Raw genomic sequence first — 18,499 nt, forward strand, 5'->3', positions numbered from 1 at the left:
AATCTCCATTGTTGTCTTGACCACACAAACACTGCAGGCACCTCAACGGAAACTCCACCTCTGCTTTCCTTTGATTGGAGAATAAAAAAGAGGAGAGTGATGTATTGCGCTTCTTTCTCTCAGAGTTGACTTTTTTTTCAATTGAGAGCACACAGCCCGCAAGGGTAAAAACGCAAGGCCCAGCAGGCGGTAAAAACGTGAAGCGAGAAGGGCGCATAAGCAGCGCGCAAAACGCTCTCGGCCAGTAGTAAACCATTTAAAAGAGGCACCTCTCAACGCATAAACCGCATTCGGTGTGATCGGCCCCTAAAAGTGCAGTGTGAACGTGGCTTTATTGTTAAACAGTAAAAGTGGATTCTTGTACGATTAGAAAGGGTCTATTTCACTTATTTTCCTGAGCATTTTTTTAAATCATGATTTGCAACAAAATAATTTACAAGTGTGTAATTCAGTATAGCAATATTTTATGTACACAAAACAATTCAAGCACATTTACAGCAAAAATTATTCAAATTAATAAAATAGTATTTAATGAATGAGCCATTTATTTAGCATATACTGATGATGACATCTAGACTACCTTCAAACTATAAGGATTTACCAATCTATCAGCAAATAAATCTTTTTTAAAAATCTGCATAATCTCTTGACATGGTTTACAACAACTCTAGATTTTTTATTTTTAAATAGGTGTCTGTTGAAATGAATGAAATTGGAACATTTTCACCAATTATTTAAATAATTAAAAAATCTAAAATTCCAGTTTTAATATATTTTCACATTGATTTTTTGCAATTAAAATATGTAGTTAACTATATACAAAAAAATTACAGGATGTAAATAAAATATGCAATTACAATATACAATACACAATTCCTTCATCATTTATTGATCTAATGTTACTTTAATAACATACTATGTTTGTTCATAATACTTGAAGATTAGGTAACGATTAAAGATCAAGCATCTAAATTGCAAAACAAATAAAAGCTACATTAATAAATACTGTATAATTGTTATTTATTGTAAAGTAACCTTTTTTTCCCGATTACCCAGTAGTGGAAGAAGTACTGAAAAATCATAATCAAAAGTACCATTACTTACCCAAAAATGTAGTTCAAGTAGAGTAAAAGTATGTTTATAAAAAGTTGCCCTTTTAAAAGTACTCAAGAGTAGTGAGTATTACATCGTGAAAGGTTGAAATGTTTTCATGCAATTTGTGCTTGTTTGCGAAAACGTAAAATTCTGTAGTGCATTTAGCTCTTGTTTAATATTTGGTATTTCAGTCATCAGTAGGCATCCTTCCTCTTCTCATCATTGACAAGCAGTCTAAACCATCTCTGGGTCATTGCGTGCAAAGATTTGAGATATCTTCTTGGACAGTGTTAATGCTTATAAATGGTTTGCTGCATTTATAAAGTGTCCATGTCTTGAGGTTGCTCAATATGATGTGATTTATTTCTGTATGTGATTTAGATTAGACGGGAATCACAGGACTGATTTTTATACTCGGCCCTATAAACAATAAAAAATCAGTCGCGACTACAGGTTGAAGAAAAGTGGTGCAGTACCCAAACAGCAGTAAATATTTACTCAAGGGGAAAGTAAAAGAACACATTTATAAAACTACGTGAATTGCAGTTTCTGAGAAAAACTACTCATTTCATTTCATTTTCTTGTCGGCTTAGTCCCTTTATTTATCCAGGGTCGCCACAGCGGAATGAACCGCCAACTTATCCAGCAAGTTTTTTATGCAGCGGATGCCCTTCCAGCCGCCACCCATCTCTGGGAAACATCCACACACACTTTCACTCATACACTACGGACAATTTAGCCTACCCAATTCACCTGTACTGCATGGACTGTGGGGGAAACCTGAGCACCCGGAGGAAACCCACGCGAAAGCAGGGAGAACATGCAAACTCCACACAGAAAAAAAAACTACTCAATTGAAGTAATTTGAGTATTTGTAATTTGTTACTTTACACCACTGCAATTAACACAACCTTTCTGTGTGCTCTCTCCACTACTCCAAATTTAATTGTACTTCATAAAAATATGCTTTCTTCAATCATAATATTGAGATTATTCTTCACTCGGTCTGCACTGAGTTTACGGAGGGAGAAAGTCTGTAAGGCCTGGTGTCAGACATGCCGCAGTAACGACTGCCAGTCTCAGCTCATAAATCAGCTACTCATGTGAAACAGACACCGTGGCTGTAATTGCAGACTGATAGAAAATTACAGGTTTCCCGCCTAGGCACAGTCCGAGTGTTGCAGCCTTGCTTGATGAGCATGGCCTCAAACATATGCACAGTCTGTGGCAAGGGTGCAAAATGGAGCTTGGCTCGTAACAGGGCTGCACTTGCCCAGTGACAAGACTCTAGAGTGGTAATTTTCTGCGTCAAGCCACTGAAAACACACAGCGGCTCAGCTGTGAAACCCCAGTCAGCGTGCCGGTCATAAATTCAAGTCAGATCAATGAAAGTGAGGATTCCAGTACATTAGGTCATTCCTCCAGCTCCCTCTCGGTACTCATTACCTGTCTGTATGCTGTGGAAGAGCTACCAAGAACGACTTGCTCGCTCAAATCATAATGATGGCTGCACTGGCAAACTTTGGGCTGTTTAACCTTGTTCCACTCACTTGGCTTTAAGGAGGAATAGGGTGTAAAGCTGGATTAGGGTTCCCCTGGGGGCGTTCCAGTGGCGACCCTGTGCTTAATGTCTGTCTTTAGCTCAGTGCTCGGTGATGGAAAGTTATTTTAGGGGATGCAGTGTTGAGCTGTGTTCAATTTCTAATGTGAGACTTGATTAAAGCCTTCTCGGGTTTGAGCTTGCAGGCAGATGGGTAAATGCTACTGGAACACATGCTTTTTTCAGCACCACAGGGCTCCTTACAGAACCATGTTGGGTAATGTACAGGGGTGGAGGTGGTCCTGGATATGCTGTTAGCAATATGGGGGGAAAAACAAATTGCCAGCACTTTTAATAAGCCATTGCCCATAAAGTACTTTTTTTCATCTTTTCTAACTGGGTGCATATTAGTTTCTTACATTTTGTTTAGATCAGATCACATATAGAGGAGGGAGACACATTCCCATTTACACCTTAATCCATTCTTTAGTTCACTTTCCTGTGCCAATTATGATATTTTCAGTCTAATATTTGACTATTTACTACAAAACCTAATTTTGCATGGGTATATTTTTGGCTATTGTACTGTATGGGTTAAATTAATCAAGTAGTCTTTTATGACACAAATCATTAAAAGAATAAGTAAAGATCATGTTCCTTAAATTTCCCAATATTTGAGTGGTTATATGCATTGCTAACAACTTTTATACAACTATATAGGCAGTTTTCTTATTATCTTTATTTATTTATTTATTAACCCTAAGATTCCAGACTTTAAATTTGGCTGTATCACATCCAAATTTTGTCCTATTATACCAATACCTGTACCAATGGAAAGTTTATTAAACTTTCAAATAATGCATATGTCTCAATATCCAAAGATTTACACTGGTTATGACTGGTTTTGTGGTCCAGGGTCACATATTGTGTAATAAGGTTGTAAATTTACAGTTGAGCGTAAAAGGAGACAACAAAAAAACAATATAGAAACGAAACCTTTTTTCAACTCTGTTAAGTGCAAGCTGTTTGAAATGCTATGCGTTTGTGCTCAGTATCAGGACTGGTAACCCCAATAAATGACTTAATAAAAATAAACAACATGATTTTCAAAGCATACTCAAGATTTTAGCTATTGAGATGTCATGTTTAAATCGTGCCTGGCTAGAGCCCTACAACAGTATTGAGGTTTAAGAATTAGGTTGGTACACTTAAAAAAAGGCTGGATTCCACACAATCGTGTGTTGGAACAACATGGAGTTGATTGAACATAAAATGATTAAGTTGTCCCCCCAGAAAACTAAAGAATTGTCATGTCAGCACATTTTAAATATGTAGCTTGAACAAACAGCAAGTGCCATTTTTGAGTGTAGGTAAAGACTAGATGGTCTTTTGTGGCTTTTTGAACACATTCAACCACTTCCACTAGCATCTAGACTTTGAAAGCAATTTAAGTTGAAAGCTGGACAAGCTCAAAATTTCTCATAACTCATTTACACTTGTATTTAGTGTCATCCACTTTTGATTGGCCTTAAGGTTGACCTTGACCATAAAGTAGATCACCCAACCAAAAAATCCTGCCATCAACCATTTTTGCAAACCTGAATCATAGTTTGTTGCTTCAATTTATAAATGGAACTTTGTTTAGAATAACATTATTTAGTGACCTTTAAAAAAAAAAAAAAAAAAAAAATTGTATATATATAAATACAGTGTTCTTCACCATCTTTTTTAGCTAACTGTTCAATCACAGTGAACTATAGTCAGGTCAAATACCACACTGGCTATCTTAATATTCTTGTTACAAGTTGTTCAGTGACTTCAAGCACAGCTGTAGTAAAAATTGACGACCAAATAATATTTCTGTTCTCTAAATACGCAAGCCTAAACCAGATGACATCCTCTGATTACCACCAAGTTAATGACCGCAACTGCACAACTGAAATGTCCATTTACCTATTCCAGTTCTTTTGAGAACATGTTGGCACAACCAGCCTATCACTCCGCCATGTTCTACTCTTTTCACATGCCAATAACCACGTCAACTATGATCAAGACAACAGATTTTTGTGACTATGTGAATCATGTATGGTGTCTGTCTAGGGTAAAATCTTTATTTTAATATATGACATTCTCCATGAAATGGAAGCAGCTTTTTGACTTTTGGCTGAATTTCTTCCTTGCAGATGCAGGGTTTTATTAGTGCTGGAATATCTTGAAAATGCTTCAGTTTTAATATAGGGTTTCTCAGGTTTGAGGTGCGATTATGGGGCTGTTTTTACACGAGTCTGAAGTAATCGTTTAGAGAACAGGAGAAAGGGCAATACTTCGATCATTTTATTATGGCATATTATTAATTGAATCAAAAAAATATAGTGTAATATAGAGAGTTAATTTTATTTAATCTCGTGCCCCACTTGTTAAGAATCCCTGGTGTAAAATATTGTATCTGATATAATGTGATGAAGTATGAATGTTAATGTAAGTTTGTAATTTACCACATTTGCAAAGTGCTGAGAAAGTTTGAAAATGCACATGGAGGGTGCTTAAATTTGACTTTGGGAAAAAAAGTCCCCCTCATGTCATAAAAAACAAACCTGTATTACTGACTGATTTTTGTCTGTGACTTGCTAAACGAAATATATACAGTATGATGACTTTTGATGAATATTGGTGACTTTTATTCTTTTAAACAAAATACAATTTGAAGATTGTTGACAACTCAACTACTTGATCTCTTTTCTTCTAACTTGTATATATTTCTTTGCTAACTAAACTAGTTTGGCTACTATTTGGTGACCATTTCCAAAAAATATATATATTTAAGAACATTAGCAACTAAATATTTTGGTGACTCGTTTTGTGGCACATTTCCCAAAATATCTTCTTTTATGTTGCACTGTTCAATACAGTAAATGAAGAGAATTTTTATCTTTTTGAGTGATCTGTGCCTTTAACCCTAGCATTTGGTCTAGACGCGTGTATTCTTTACATTTTGTCAATAAGTACACCTTAGGGACTGCTCCTGTTCTTGACCACAAAGCATGTTGTGTATGCTTTTTCCCCCCAAGTTGTTTCCCATTGCCTTCTCCAGGCACCATGGACTCAATAGTGGCAGACATTGGAGCCAGGCCTGGGGGTATAATGGCTCCCACATTGCTTGGGACTGACACATCTTGTTAAGCAAGTTGGGAGCAGCATATTTACTCAAACATAAATATTTTCAGCTTGTCCCTTTAGATGCCTCACGCCTCTTGCCCCCACATGGAAAAGCTGACAGCCTGTTTGAAATCAAGGCCTGGCGATCAAAGGCTCTTGTTTATGCTCAGTGTCACTGATGGCTTTTGGCAGACCCGGAGTATTGTGACAGTCTCACAGTCCACCGAGGGTTCAAGCCAGGCTTTCTCCGCTGCTCAAGGTGAACAGAGACTTGGCTGCCCCTGTATCTCCACCATATGGGCGAGTAACATGACCTGCCTGCTAGGCATGAAATCTCATGGCAGAATATTTCTGTCAGAATCGGAAAAGTCTTGAACCGGAGCTCGGAGGGGGGTAGCGGTTGAAAATTTCAGCAAAGTGCAGAGCCAAACATGGTCCTGCTGTTTAACCCTGTTTGCCATGCTGTCAGACACATTGAAATTTCATGAGGTCATGTGTAGGTTTAGGAAAACCATATACCACAGTTGATATCGGGAAAATCTCAATTTTAATGCAAAAGGAAACAATATTTTAGCAGCACTGAAGAATTAAAGGTTTTAAATATCCCCTAAATTGACTATTTGTCAATACAATTCAGAACAGGGAAACTATTCATTGACCCTTTTTAAACTCATAGCTTTACGCTGCCTTTTTAAAGGTTAAACTTTCTAGTGTTTATTATAGATAATCATAGATATGCTGCAATTTGATACTGTACATCTTTAAAAAATTAGGGTGGTGCCATAGAAGAACGACTTTTGTTTTCCCAAAGTACCTTTCACTTACTGTTTACTGAAAAGAGCCTTATTTTAGTGTGAAAAACATTTGAGTAATCTATAAATTCTTTAGAATAATCTAAAGAAAAATTTTCCACTATGATGGAAAGTTGCTCAATGAAGAGGTTCTATAATGAAATAAATAGCATTGTCTGATGCATTCAACATATTATAAAGATTTTTAAGAAGTCTTATGTTTGACAAAGCAACATTAGCTTGACTGAAATGCCATAAAATATTAGTAAAATATAAGTTCAAAGTTCTTATATCTTCACATCTTAAAACGATAATATTTATTTTGATGGCCATGCTGAATATTTCCATTTCTACAGTTCTTACTGTCGCATAATTCTTCAGAAATCATGTTAATATGCTGATTTGCTAAATCAGAGATGCCCAAAATAGGGCCCACGGGCCAAAGTTGGCCCCTAGTAACCTTTGATGGTGACCTAAGCTTTTCACTCATAATAATACCCGTGCTGCTGATAATGTGACAATAAAAGTGATTTGATTTGATTTGGTTCGGAGAAGAGAGAGAGGATGATGGGGATGGTTTCAAGATTATCAATTCATATTTGATGTAGCTCTGTGTTTGTTTGTTTTATTGTTACAATCTAACTGAAGTTCAATGTTTCAATGAAATAGTGTAAATTAATATGATTTTGTTTAAATGTACACACTGTCACCTGACAATACAGAGAATTTAGTGGGCAAATGAAGTCAAAGGCAGATTCTGCTTGATTAGTGTATTCAGAATTGAACTCTACTATGTTATAAATAGGATTGTTTGTTTTTATTGCTATAAGTTATCATTCAAAAAATTATACTGCGTTAGTTAACACGATTTAAAGTAATGTTTTACATTTATTTTAGAATATTATAAAATATATAAGGAAATTACCCAGGGCAACTTTAATGTAAAGTGTGGGATATTTACCCTCAGCCCATGGCTCTCTTTGATATTTGTTTCTTGGCCCTTTATACAAAAAAAGTTTGGGCACCCCTGTGCTAGATTTATTATAATAAATGTGTCAAAGTATTGAAACTTTCTGACCACCACACTTTAGTAGTATAGCTAGCAAAAAACTGCTTTATTTCTCCTTTTTGTTATTAGTAGTTACCATGTTTACCTACAAATGATTCAGGTGATGGAGATCTTTCTATTTAATATCGTTTCCATGTGGACATATAATGGCATCTGTGTGTTTTCCGTTTAGATATCTGCTCATTAGCTTTGATAAAATTGTTTCCAAGACTCACACATCCATTTCTTACAGAGTAAGAAGCAATGATTTACTTTTCCAGTGATGCAAGAGAGAAACTTTGCATCTGGATTTCTAATGTAAAATATTACTTATGCAGATAAGTATAACAGCAGTACCATAGTGAAGCGTTTTATCACCTCAGCACTTGCCAGGCAGGACGTGAAGTTCAGCTGTAGGTTAGGAGATGGTGAGGTTCAAGAAAAAGACTAATTGGCTTTTTAACCTGAGTAGATTCACACCTGTATGCGTAGCAAGAATGGGGCTTGTAAACCTCTTTTACAGCATCTACTTTTACCTCTGACTCCAGAGTAAAATATCTTCAAATGGGTCGCCATTCGATACATCCCGTAAATCAAGAGAAAAGGGCACCACTATATATTTTCATAAAATATGCATGAATGGCTCACACAGTGGTTCCAGACCCGCACGCACTAAAAAGGTGCCTTGCGCTCGACGGTAGACGCCAGTAGTTCCTGGCTTTGTAGGATGTCGGTGCTCGACCCCATGAGTTAGCAAGGGTCAGATCTTTACAAGGGGCAGTCATTTAGTACCAGCTGAAAACGGGGGAACACATCAAAGTGTAATTTAACTAGCTGTAAAGCGGCAGGGCATCCTCTATGCTTTTTTACTGAATCTGATTGTTAGGGTCAGCAGCAGGCAAATAAAAGAAACACTATAAATTAGGCTACCTGGGGTCTCTACGAAGGGTTAATGATGAAATATGCCAAAGCCCTAAAAATTAAAATGCATAAATAAGGTGTAGAGCGGCCCTGGTTTCATCTTTATTATGACTGAAAGCAAATGGCGGAAGAGTGTTTGCTCATCTAAGCTTTTGTTTCTATCTGTAATTAGGTTTGTTTTTGGTGCTTAAAATATGGATTGAATTGTAATAGGCAGCATTGTGCTCTGAAGCCAGGCCAGCAGTCTGAACTTGCCTTCCGCTATCTAATTATTTCAGGCTCTTACAGACGGACACAGCACGGAGAGATTGATAGGTTGTGATATGAAGAGTGGCTCCGGCTGGTGGCATATGGAACCGGTGAACGGTTTTCCTTTATTGGTGATTGTGAGCGTGACACCACAAGATATTAGTAGAGAAGGAGCCTCATTAGTAAACGTCTGCGCACGCAGCCATTTGCAAAACCAGAGCAAATCACATACTCGAAGGCAGATGTGACAACAGCGGCTCCATTCTAAACATTGCCTGACTAAACCACAGGGACTGTCTCCTTTGAGTTGCTTTACGTTTTTAGGGGTCACTTCTTGTTTTTGTGTTGGGGAACTGCAGGACTCTATTTAAGATGATGCATAAGACGGCGGTTGTTTCAGAGGGAGAGTTGCGTCTCAGCTGGTGCCGGCTGAAAAAAGCCCGGTAGTGAGAATCTGATAGGTATACGCAGAGAAGTCCAAACACACCGCTAGTCCTGAAGGACGATTTATCCCAGCAGGCTGCAGCAAAGAGCACATGCTGGGCAAGAAAACACAGCATTTCCTTTAAGCTGCTTCTCGCGATAAATCACAGCTCGTCCAGATCTCTTGTGTTGGCACAAAAAGATTGCTTTAACCCGAGTGTGTCAAATACTTTTTGAATCTGTATGCACCATCAAAAAGTAAAAATACCAGTGCCAGATCAAAAATCTGCTAGTTTAACACTGCTTGTTTTGGGCCTTTATTATGATTAGGGAGAGATCAGATTCGAGTTTTTTTTCTGAAAATAATATATAGGGAGTTAAAGCACTCCGTGTAAGTGCTTTAATTTGGTGATTTTGGTGATTTCAGCTGTGGCTTTGATTTTGGAACATCCTCAAGCTCAAATATGTCAGTTCTCACTGAGTATTTCTCTGGCATGAGGGTTTCAGAATTGAAATGTGTGGGAACAGCTTGTTCTCTATGTGCTGCTTGTTTACTCTTTTATTTTTTCATTGTATTGTTTTGTTTGTTTAGCAGTTGACATTGCATTTCCCAATCCCTCAGTAAAATCAGGAATCTCCTGGACGGCATTAGGAACCATAATAAAGCGCTGCTGTAGTTAACAAGCACTATGGAATGTTGTAAAAAAAATAAATAAATCTAACTAATGACTGTCTTGTAAGATAATGACAAGAAAAAAATACATAAAAGAGCCAAAAGATAAAGTGGCATGAAAGCATGCATTACATTTTTTAATGTTAAGAAACATTTATTATTGCTTAAAGAGATTTTTGAAAATTCTCTCATTTACTCACCCTTGTGTCATTTTAAATTGGCATCTATTATTTTTAGAAAATAGTCAATAGAGACCATTTTTTTGTTGTAAAACCATTTTTTGTTTACCTTTTACATAAGAAATGTATTTGTGACAACATGAAGGTGAGCGCATAAGATAATTTTCATTTTCTCCTAAAATAAATAAGTAAAGTAATAAAGCAACGCATTTCGATAGGTTTGCTTCAAAAAGATCAAATGCTCAGCCGAACCCATTACAGGCCCGTAGCCAGCCCATTGAAAGTGGTGGGGTTTTTTTCTGAAAAAGTGGATCTTTTTTGCAGTTATTCGCCTCATTTTCTATTCAATTATGCATTTTAGTGACCTTTTAAGAGCTAACCAATAATGCTGGATCAGCTTGTCGGATGGTGATTATAACTACTATTTTTTAATGCACCAAAAATATTTCCTACAGTTTTGTCAAAGTGCTCACCATACTATATTACTATGAAATATTTATTTACAAACTTGCATTTAAACTGAAAGTTAAACCACTTTTGTAAATATTGTTATGAGGTTAGCATTTTTTTTAAATGAATAAATAAATACTTACTTTTAAATACAAATTTATTATCATCCATAATTTAAAACAAAATATGAATCTGGTAAAACTTGTTTTAAAACAAAAACTCTAGCCTATGGGCAAATAAAAACTGGCCAGCTCATTCAACTTTTCTCCGTCAGAATTTGGCCACTTAATTAAAATTATAATTAAAGATTAAATTTGTCTTAAAGCCTTCTACTATTTATAATTTTCACAATTTATGGTGGCATATAGCAGACAAAAATCAGATAAATGAGTTTATATAGAGGACAGTTTCTGGACTTTGTCAGTGGGGGGGTGGGTCTTTCAAACCACCAGAACCCCCCCTGGCTACAAGCATGTATTAGAGGGAATTTACTAGGGTTCAATTATGCTGTTTAAATAGAATTGTCTTTGAAACAAACTGCCGACTGATTCTAATGTAAACTTTAAAACCAAATTTTAGTAAACACGTAAAGTGAACCCAAGTCCTTGTCAACTCTTTTTAGATCAACAGACTATGGGAATATGTCTTTTTCTCTCTTAAAGTTATGCAGTTCCTTAGTGGCTTTATGGTGCAATAAGCCTGGTTGCTTGATCAATGTTTGAATTGACTGAAACTAAGTTGTTTGCTTAATCTCTTATGACGTGTACATTTTAATGTTTTAGTAATTATGTAAGTGATATTTTGAAGTTCTTTGGATTTATTGGGTAATAATTTTTCAAGTTAATTCAATTTATGGTATAGCACTACACACATTGTGAATTATTACTGAAATAAATTGATCAAATAAAGGGTATTCATAGTTAAACTAATTTAAAGCAGACTTTTAATGCATGCTTCAGAACTGATCACCTCAGTAATGCAAATTAAACTTTTAATCATTTTCAGCATGTCAAATCTATAATAGTTTCATTTGTTTTTGATGTGTTTGTTTGACAGAAAAATGTTAAAAAGCTCTAATATATTTCTGCCAACTTTTACGTTTTAAATCTATTTTATGCTTAAGTATTCTTTAACAACAGGGAAAAAAAAGTCTCGCTGCTTTGTGAATGCTCATTAAAGAAATGCAGCTGAGTGACTTCCTCTAATATAGTTATTCAGAAGCGCATAAACCATAGTTTGCTAGATTTACTAACAGTGCTTTAAAAAAGGTTTACAAGCAATGAGAATTAATGAATCCGTCCAAAGACAAACTAGGATTATAAAAAGGCTCTTAAAACTTATTTACACTTACTGCAGTCGTTTTTTTATTCACACAATAAGTATTTGAGACAAAGAAATGATTAACAGGTCACTAAGCAAGTATTAAAACAACAACTAACTTGGTCAATTTTGCTTTGCAGTTGCCAAAACTAAAGAGGAACTTTAAATTGTGAATATAATAGTTTGAACAAACGTGAGCCATAGTGGTACACACAACCACCATTAGACAAAATAATAATGAAAAAGAACAGATAACCAAACACAAACCGTGATCTATGTCTTCTGCCTTTTGCACAACACTGTATATCACACTGTCTTTATTTATTAACTGATTATTAGCCAACTTTCTTATTGCACTGTAAATATTGTACCCAAGCAGTACTATCTACCCTATTAAACCCTCAAATATCAATGGCTTACACTTTTAAAAAAAGACATTTGCTGTTTGTTCAAGCTGCTTCTTTTAAATGAGCTGAAACAACAATTTGGCTTCTTTTTGCTTTAACTTGGTTGTTTTATGTTCAGTCCACTTAAATTTGTCAAATTTAACCAATTCGATTGTGTGGAACCCAGCATTTTTTACAGTGTATAATAATGCTGACTTGCTTAAATACCTCATTCATCACAACCTCCCCTAAAGCAGGCACTTGCTGTGAGTACGTCCTTAATTGGAGTCGTTAATGTTGATATTACCACATTACCCAATGTTGATAAGTTTTTGCAATTACTTCCATCAACATTGCAAGCCAGATCAGATGCCATGATAGTGATGCGTTTGTCTTTGTCTAAGGCATTTGTTTTACAAGGATGCCTAATGTCGTCATACTTTGACATTTCCATAGACTCCCTTTGGTTTTGGGCTCAATCCTGATTAACAGGGATCTTGTTGTCTATCTGCATCTGACCTAGAATAAAAATATTATTTTATTTTATTTTTTATTTACATTTTTTTTTTTGCAAGGACAGTGTTCACTAATGGGACACATTGCTCTGGTAAAGTGAAGAGGTGATGAAGGGCTCCCTCCTAAGAGTGTCGTTTTCCTTTGTTATTGGTTCTGACCACAAAGGAGGAATTAGTCAAAAGCTTGTTTTGAAAACCACATACTCTCTTCAGCATAAAATAATCACACTCGAGGGAAATGTGACTGCATGCGGCTCCTACAGCAGATATAAGCCTATAGCTCGCACAATTATTAGTATTATTACTTTTTGGCTAAGAATTCTGGTTTAAACAGAGGCTTTTATTTGTTTATTCACTAACTGGTTGTCATTCGCCTGTAGGCATCACACGCCATAAAACTAAAATGCACAAAATGGGCTTTTTGCGATTCTAATTTTGGCCCCAAAAATTTATTTTTTGGATGTTGTGGTGCTGCAATGATGTCTCTTTAGAGATGAGTGAGTCACCTTTTAAAAAGCTCTTGTAAATTTAAATGCAAATCTGGATATTAAGTTATGATTTGCTTTTTGATAATTATACGAGTCTTTAAAAACCATTTCTTCTGATTTATTTGTTGTCGTGAAATGTAGTTATCTGTATCCGCCAACCTTATTGCTTCAAAGTTGAATTTTAATAATTATATGATCGACATAAGAATTATTTATGGCAGCATTCAAAGGTTGCATGAAGTTTGTCCATTGCAAACATATTAATACCATAAATAAAGTACACAAACAGTCATGAACTAATTAATTTTGTAGATATGAATAAATGGATAAAATGTGTTTTGAATTGCAGCCAGTTACTCAAGGTTCACTAACCTCTAGATCAATTACAGTCATGCATTCATTATGCCTTATTAAAAAACAATCCATTTGAACTGAGACTCCCTTTTTTTCTTTTGCTTTTTTATTTTAGACAGGATGCAAATAAACTCATATATTCTGCCACAACCGTTTATTATAGTTGTGAATAAAGCAGGATACTTTTAACATGACACATGTTTGTTGTTACCAGTTTGAGTCAGAATACCTGCTCTGCATGGACTGACTTCCTTTTTTGCTTCATGTTAACTGTTTTCTATTATTTTTTTCATGAAGCTTTATTTATAAGGGAGCTGTTGAGTTAAATCCATCTGTTTACTGCTGACACATTCTATATAATCTACAGGCTATATTGTTAAATCTGTTTGCAGCTCAATTATTAATTTAATAATTGTATAAAAAGTATTTAAGTATTGAGCTCACCATCACCAGGTAAGACTTTAACTTTGTCATGTATATAGCCAGGCATTTTATTAATGTGCATTCATGATAATCACATTTAAATATCGATTCAAGCCCTATCTGTCAGACATTGCATGACATTTTTTAAAGTAGGCTGTTGCAAAATATTTACCACAGGCTTGCATATTTAATTTTGCCATTCACTTTTAAAGGTTCTGTTAAGCGGCTGCTATAATACTTTTGTCCTTGTCAGAGAGTTTTTGATTAGTTTTGGAAATGGGACTTTTATTTGACAACATCTGCACAACAGACCATTATTAAGTCTAATGTATGTCGATATCTCGTTGCGTCATCCGTTTATTATGCAGCGCGTTGCCGAAAGCTGCAGCTGTAGACCGATGACGCTTTTGTATTTTGTCCTTATAAAAAATTGTACACACTTACGTCATTATTCTCTAAAATATCTGACAGTGTTGGTATAAATATAATAAATTATAATAATAGTCATTGTTTTTATTCCACTTTTAAAATGTATCTTCTTTATTTATTTTACTAATGGCCTAACAATAATCTTGCAATGTTCTAACGATCAGTTTTGCAATGTAGGCCTGCCATTAAGATCTTTTAGACCACTAAAGCGCATGTTGCTTTTTCCTCACGTGCATAGGACATAAGGTTTTAAGGCCTATCACAGATTGAGATCTTAGAATAGTATCAAAATTCTATTATAATTCTTTAGGCTTTCATCATTTCTTTTATTAAATCACAAGAGATTGTATGATATCTGAAAACTCGTTTTTGTTTTTATAGAATTATTTATAATGTTAGAGTTAAATAACATGTTCATAAACTATTTTATGCACCAACTTCGTTTTTTCCCCCTTTTTTTTAGCCAATATATTTCCACTTCTAAAATAGTTATTTATTTTTGTGGTTATAAGCCTGTTGATCTACTATTTTACACCCCAGACAGCTCATGTTGCGTATATTAAATAAATAGGCGCACAGCACACCTGACATGTTTCATAGACATTTGTCTATAAATTTTTCCTTTAATCTCAAACACATTAGTGTCAGTTTAAAATATGTGCATTGTTAAAGATCCATTAACTAAAACAAACATTTACAGTAGACTTTTACGAACACATTGAAACATTTTTCCAACCTCATTATGGGCTACCGCTATCGACCCTTTGGTTTACATATATCCGGAAATATTTTAATGGTTTTCCCTCCTGTTTTTTATTATATTAATAATAATAACAATAATTTATTGTTGTTATTATTATTATTATTATTATTATTATTATTATTATTATTATTATTATTATTATTATTTATTATTATTTATTATTATATAGTTATGGATGTCAAAAGAACGGAAATCCTGAAAATCTTTTGATACCTGGCTTCCAGTTTCTAGTTTCAATCGAACAGTAGTTTCATTCACAGATTGCAAGGAATATATAGCCTATTTTTTTCCTTTCTCTTTTTAATACATTTGTATAATATTTAACACATTTTAATACATTTGTACTAATTTAAGTGGTGTGTTTTTTAACTTATGATTAAAACTAAGATTTTAATTGATGTGCCATACCTCGCGGCATATTTCATGTTTTATTACAAATAGGCCTAGCTAATTCCGGTTTGCACAAGAAATTGCTTGTTTTTGTAATAGTTATGGGGGGGAAATATACCTAGTTTTGAGCTTGCAACCATACACGTTAGAAAACTTCAAAACTATCTATTTAATGTGCCGTCGACAAAAGCGCATAAAATAGTTGCGTTTGCCTTCCAAAACGTGTTAATTCAATTGTCTGGTTCATATCCAGTATTAAGGATTGTAATTCAGATTATCGCATTAAATATAATTTAATTCGGTCCGCAAAGTTAAAATGCAATAACGGGGAGGTTATGCCTCTTCCTAATTGTGTTACTGTGAGAGCTGAGCCAGTTATATTGGTAGTAAGTTGTGAAGCCTATTGCATTTGCTTTGTAAATATTATCCTACAGATTGACTTTACGCTGATGTGATTATCAATATGAATAACCTCCTCTCACGTAAAAAAATATCTTCTGGTCTAATTGTAGTTTTTTTATTGAAAGGCTTTGCAGATTATCCTGTCTTAACAGTCATAAAAACGCGAATGTCATTAGGTAACGGAAGCTATATGCTCATTGCTGTTGTTTTGTATCGAAGACGAGAAAGTACAAGACATGTTGAGTTTATTCTCTCTGCACACCAAGACTTGTTTTGCAAATGCTTCGTTTCAAACTCACCATAACACGCGATGAGCCCTCCGTTGTGTCCGCTGTTTTCCTGCTGGAGTTTGCTGCTGTCTGGAGGAGTTTTGCAGGAGGACCTCTGCATGAAGAGGTGGTATTTGTTAAAGGTGCCTTCCCCAGCAGTGGCATCCAATGACTGGCATTCCTGTTGGAACGGGCTCCCAGATTTTTCCCCGTACCCCTGACCTTTGTTGGTCAGGAAAGCGGGGCTGTATTTGGTGTCACTCGCTTGGAATGTCCTGAAAGGGTTCGCCTGGTGATCCCTACCTTGCGGTGCAGATGGGCTATAATATGAATCCATGGATGTCATTTCGCAGTATGAAACGCACGTCTCGGCGTTCATTCCTAAAAAAAAGTTTCGGGAGGAAAAAGACGTCCAAACGTTTTTTTCTTCCTTTTTGGAGAGCAAAGCGAACAGATACTCTCACACTCTCTCCCTCTTCCTCATACAAACGAATACACACTCACACACACACACACGCACGCGCGCATAGACTTGTGGAGCAGCTGGCTTTGGTCATAAAATGATTCAGATGTTTTCCAGAAACGGATAGCTAACCAAAAGCTAAAAAGCCCCCTTAAGGTTAGAGGAGTAACGAAAAATGCGTCTTCTGAAGATGCAGCCCAGATCTTCTCGCTATAGACCACTACGCACGTCAAGACCTCTCCTCGGTTATTATGTAGATGAAATGAATGGGTGAGGTCAGACCTTTGCTAAGAAGAAAAAATGTTTTGTTGGAAATATGTGGGGGGACTTAACACATGACATTAATGTCATTAGGATATGAAATGTATAACTGATTGGATGTGAAGGGCAACACGGAGGGAGCAATTTAATGGTTGATTCGCAATGCTTTTTAAGTAAAGGTTTTATCCTGCCAACAAAGAGACAGACTAGAAGCTCTATGGTTTTATATGCTTGTTGTGTTTAATCCACTGATGCGCGTTCACTCTTATACTCTTGTTTTTACTTTTCTATTACGAATGCTTGTTAGTTTTGACTGTTTATTAAATATATATATTTAATTGTGTTGATCTTTATGTTGCCATCCATTAAATTATACAGTAATTTGAAAGGTGAAACTGTTAAACTTTGAATATTAAGGCTAAAATAATTTAAAACCGTAAAATTCGTTCCACTGAGCTTGTCACTAAATTCTCATTTGTTTTCGGGAAGTTCCTGGTGCTCTTACTACAAACACTGTATCATGTTTCATGTATGGCATATTTGTTGGTGGGGTCTGTCAGATCTTTTTATTTGCTGTTTAAAAATCAGCGTGGAATGATGTCGTTGACAAATCTTTTAGATTTTTCTTACTCGTTTGGCCTATTTGTTGCATGTTGTTTATTATGACGTGTTCATGATGTATTTAATGTACGCGCAAGTAATACTTTATGACGTTTAGCCATGATGATGAACAAAAGTTCATCATGTTTAACATCCATTTTGCAGTTTAAAAAATTAGTTGCTTTATTGCTAAACTTTATAACTTAATCGTTTGAAATATCACTTTTTACAACTAAATTTCAACAAAGTATTTTTATTGAGAAATCTGTAAATTTGTGATAATTATATGCGTAATTTGCCATGTTAAGTCTTGTTTATTAACCTGCCAGAGACAATCGTGTTTTTACAGCAAATTAACCTTTGCATGGTCTTATTTAATTTAAAGATTTTGACGCTATTAATCCGAACCCACAACAGAGACAAGATGAGTCTCGAGGCCTTTTTATTTGGTGAGCGAGATGTCAACTAATTTATGTGGGAAAACCAATAAACATTTTATTTATTGCATATGCTAAGTGTTTAATCGAATTACTTTTTGCAACAAGCTGCATGGGCCTTCAGTCACATCCTTTTAAGCTGGTTAAATAAAGATTTGAATTGGCTAAACATAGTTTGGGATCTAATTTATTGCAAATGTTTACACAGTTGCCTTAATTCCGTTCGTAAAACTAAAAATAAATAAATAAAAACTCATTGTTGTACAGTAGTAGTTTAGCACGAAAAGCAGAATGGGAATAACAAACCTGTCTAAATTACAAACTGTAATAAACCAACTTTATCCAGTACAGTGAAAGCTGCATAATAAACACAATTTTACACCGCAGTGTTTTCCAAATATTATTATAAATATGATTCATTTTCCAACTGTTATTTTAGTTTTTAGAAAAGACATTAATAATTTAAAGCCTTGA

The 18,499-nt window shown here is 35.2% G+C and overlaps 1 protein-coding gene across 1 annotated transcript in view; it reads right to left on the minus strand.

Moving 5' to 3' along the window:
- The window catches only part of alx4a (ALX homeobox 4a), a 30,784-nt gene extending 13,833 nt beyond the window's left edge, over positions 1 to 16,951 (minus strand). Inside the window, exon 1 of the mRNA XM_001340930.8 lies at positions 16,295 to 16,951. Within this exon, the coding sequence (XP_001340966.1) occupies positions 16,295 to 16,643 (349 nt within the window). The 5' untranslated portion in view covers positions 16,644 to 16,951. The remainder of the gene's footprint in view (positions 1 to 16,294) is intronic.
- Between the last annotated feature and the right edge of the window lie 1,548 nt (positions 16,952 to 18,499).

Source organism: Danio rerio, chromosome 7, assembly GCF_049306965.1.
Source record: "Danio rerio strain Tuebingen ecotype United States chromosome 7, GRCz12tu, whole genome shotgun sequence".
In the NCBI taxonomy this organism is placed as follows: domain Eukaryota; kingdom Metazoa; phylum Chordata; class Actinopteri; order Cypriniformes; family Danionidae; genus Danio; species Danio rerio.